This window comes from Trypanosoma equiperdum (genome assembly GCF_001457755.1).
Source record: "Trypanosoma equiperdum strain OVI genome assembly, contig: ctg_1117, whole genome shotgun sequence".
NCBI classification, from domain to species: domain Eukaryota; phylum Euglenozoa; class Kinetoplastea; order Trypanosomatida; family Trypanosomatidae; genus Trypanosoma; species Trypanosoma equiperdum.
In genome coordinates this window covers 1-1,564 of record NW_027123080.1, presented here as the reverse complement: position 1 = coordinate 1,564, position 1,564 = coordinate 1, and the positions used below count along the sequence as shown (strand labels likewise).

Here is a 1,564-nt window from a genome sequence, read left to right as displayed (position 1 = left end):
GCGACCAAGAGCAGCAAACGCGGAAAGCAAGGCCAGATAACTGCACCGTTAGTCACAAAGTTTATACACCTGTTTATATTCACAGACCGCCATACCAACGGTAAAAAAAGTTTTTATAAATTACAAACCGACCGTCATAGATATAATAATTTATTCATAATTTGTGGATTTCCATTGCTGACATATGCAACAAGAGCCGAGCACTAACTTTTTCCTCGAGAACCGGCAGTCACTTTCGCTTAGCCCCAAACCGAAGCCCGAATGCTAAAGGAATTAGAAGGCCTATTATTAGCTCTTTTCGCCGTCCAGATGGCTGGTGGCACCGACGCCAATGAGGCACCGCAAGCAATAGCCACGCCATGCAAGGAAAAACTTTACTTTGACAAACTAAAAGCCCACTTACAGGGACTTGGGAGCGAGCTCGCAACTGCAGCGGCAAACCACAGGGCTGCCGTCAGGCGGTTCACTTTAGCAGCAGCAGCGGCAACAAACCCTCAACAGCGCTGCCTCATCAAAGGCTTGCAAAGCGCGGCAAAGGCGGCCCTAAATGACGTTGAGGAAGTTGTAAGAGATCTGGGAGCAGCAAAAGACGCAGCAATCGAAGCTGTCAATGAACATCTTCAAACAGTAGCGGCGGCCCGAGCTTTGTACAATGCCAAAACAGTGGTGAATCCAGGAAGAGTGCATACAAGACAAACTGGCGCCAGCAATGGAGTCAAGATCATGCTAACAACAACCGCGACACCCGGCAGCTCTTGCCAAGACCTAGACCCGATAACAACCAATGAACTACACGGCCACAAAATCGAACCTCAGAAGGCAACAGCAATCAAGATCACGGATGCAACACAACTAAACAAAGCACTCGGTGAAACGCTTTTTACGGAAACGGCAACAAGCACTTGCAGCGGAGGTTCCGACCAAACAACCGAACCACCGGACACAGTGTTCAACGCGTGCGTCTTCGGCGCCAGCAACAACGCAGCCGCAGCAATAACTACCAAAGCAACATACAGCAGCGTCAAGAAGACCCTCAACATTCACAAAGGCCGAGGCGACGCTCAATGCCACAACGACGTGGCAACCGCAACAAAGGCCGACGACAAGCAAACGTACATGGGCAGGTTATTGTGCGAGTTAAAATCCCACAAGACAACAGTCGCAGAACTAATTTACACGGGACCAGCCCTCAAGAAAAATGATTCTTTGCTAAAAACCATCGCGGCGTGCGATCACCGTTTTTCAGGCGACGGAGCCGACACGGCGATGGCCCTTGAAAAATACGTGGAAACTACATACGGCTCCGATCAAGCAGCCTTCAAAAACCTATTCGAAAACATAATCGACAAAAAAGCGTCCTGATCAAAACAGGAACAACAATGGGGACAAAAACAATCGACCAAGTGACAACAGACGCCGAAGCACAACAAATTCTAAGCCATTTGGAACTACAAAGGTCTAAGAGGGAAACCGACGCAGCCAAACTAGCGTCCATACCAACAGAAGTGGATTCCAAAAAAGCAAAAGAATGCAAGGGAGAAACTGAAAAAGATAAATGTAACGA

General features: G+C 48.3%; 1 protein-coding gene across 1 annotated transcript; it reads left to right on the top strand.

The window, feature by feature from the left end:
* Positions 1-261: 261 nt before the first annotated feature.
* Positions 262-1,362, top strand: TEOVI_000807800 (uncharacterized protein; the record flags this gene model as incomplete). Its single annotated transcript, XM_067220316.1, has 1 exon — positions 262-1,362. The coding sequence occupies one exon, from the start codon at positions 262-264 to the stop codon at positions 1,360-1,362; it is 1,101 nt and encodes a 366-aa protein (XP_067076417.1).
* Between the last annotated feature and the right edge of the window lie 202 nt (positions 1,363-1,564).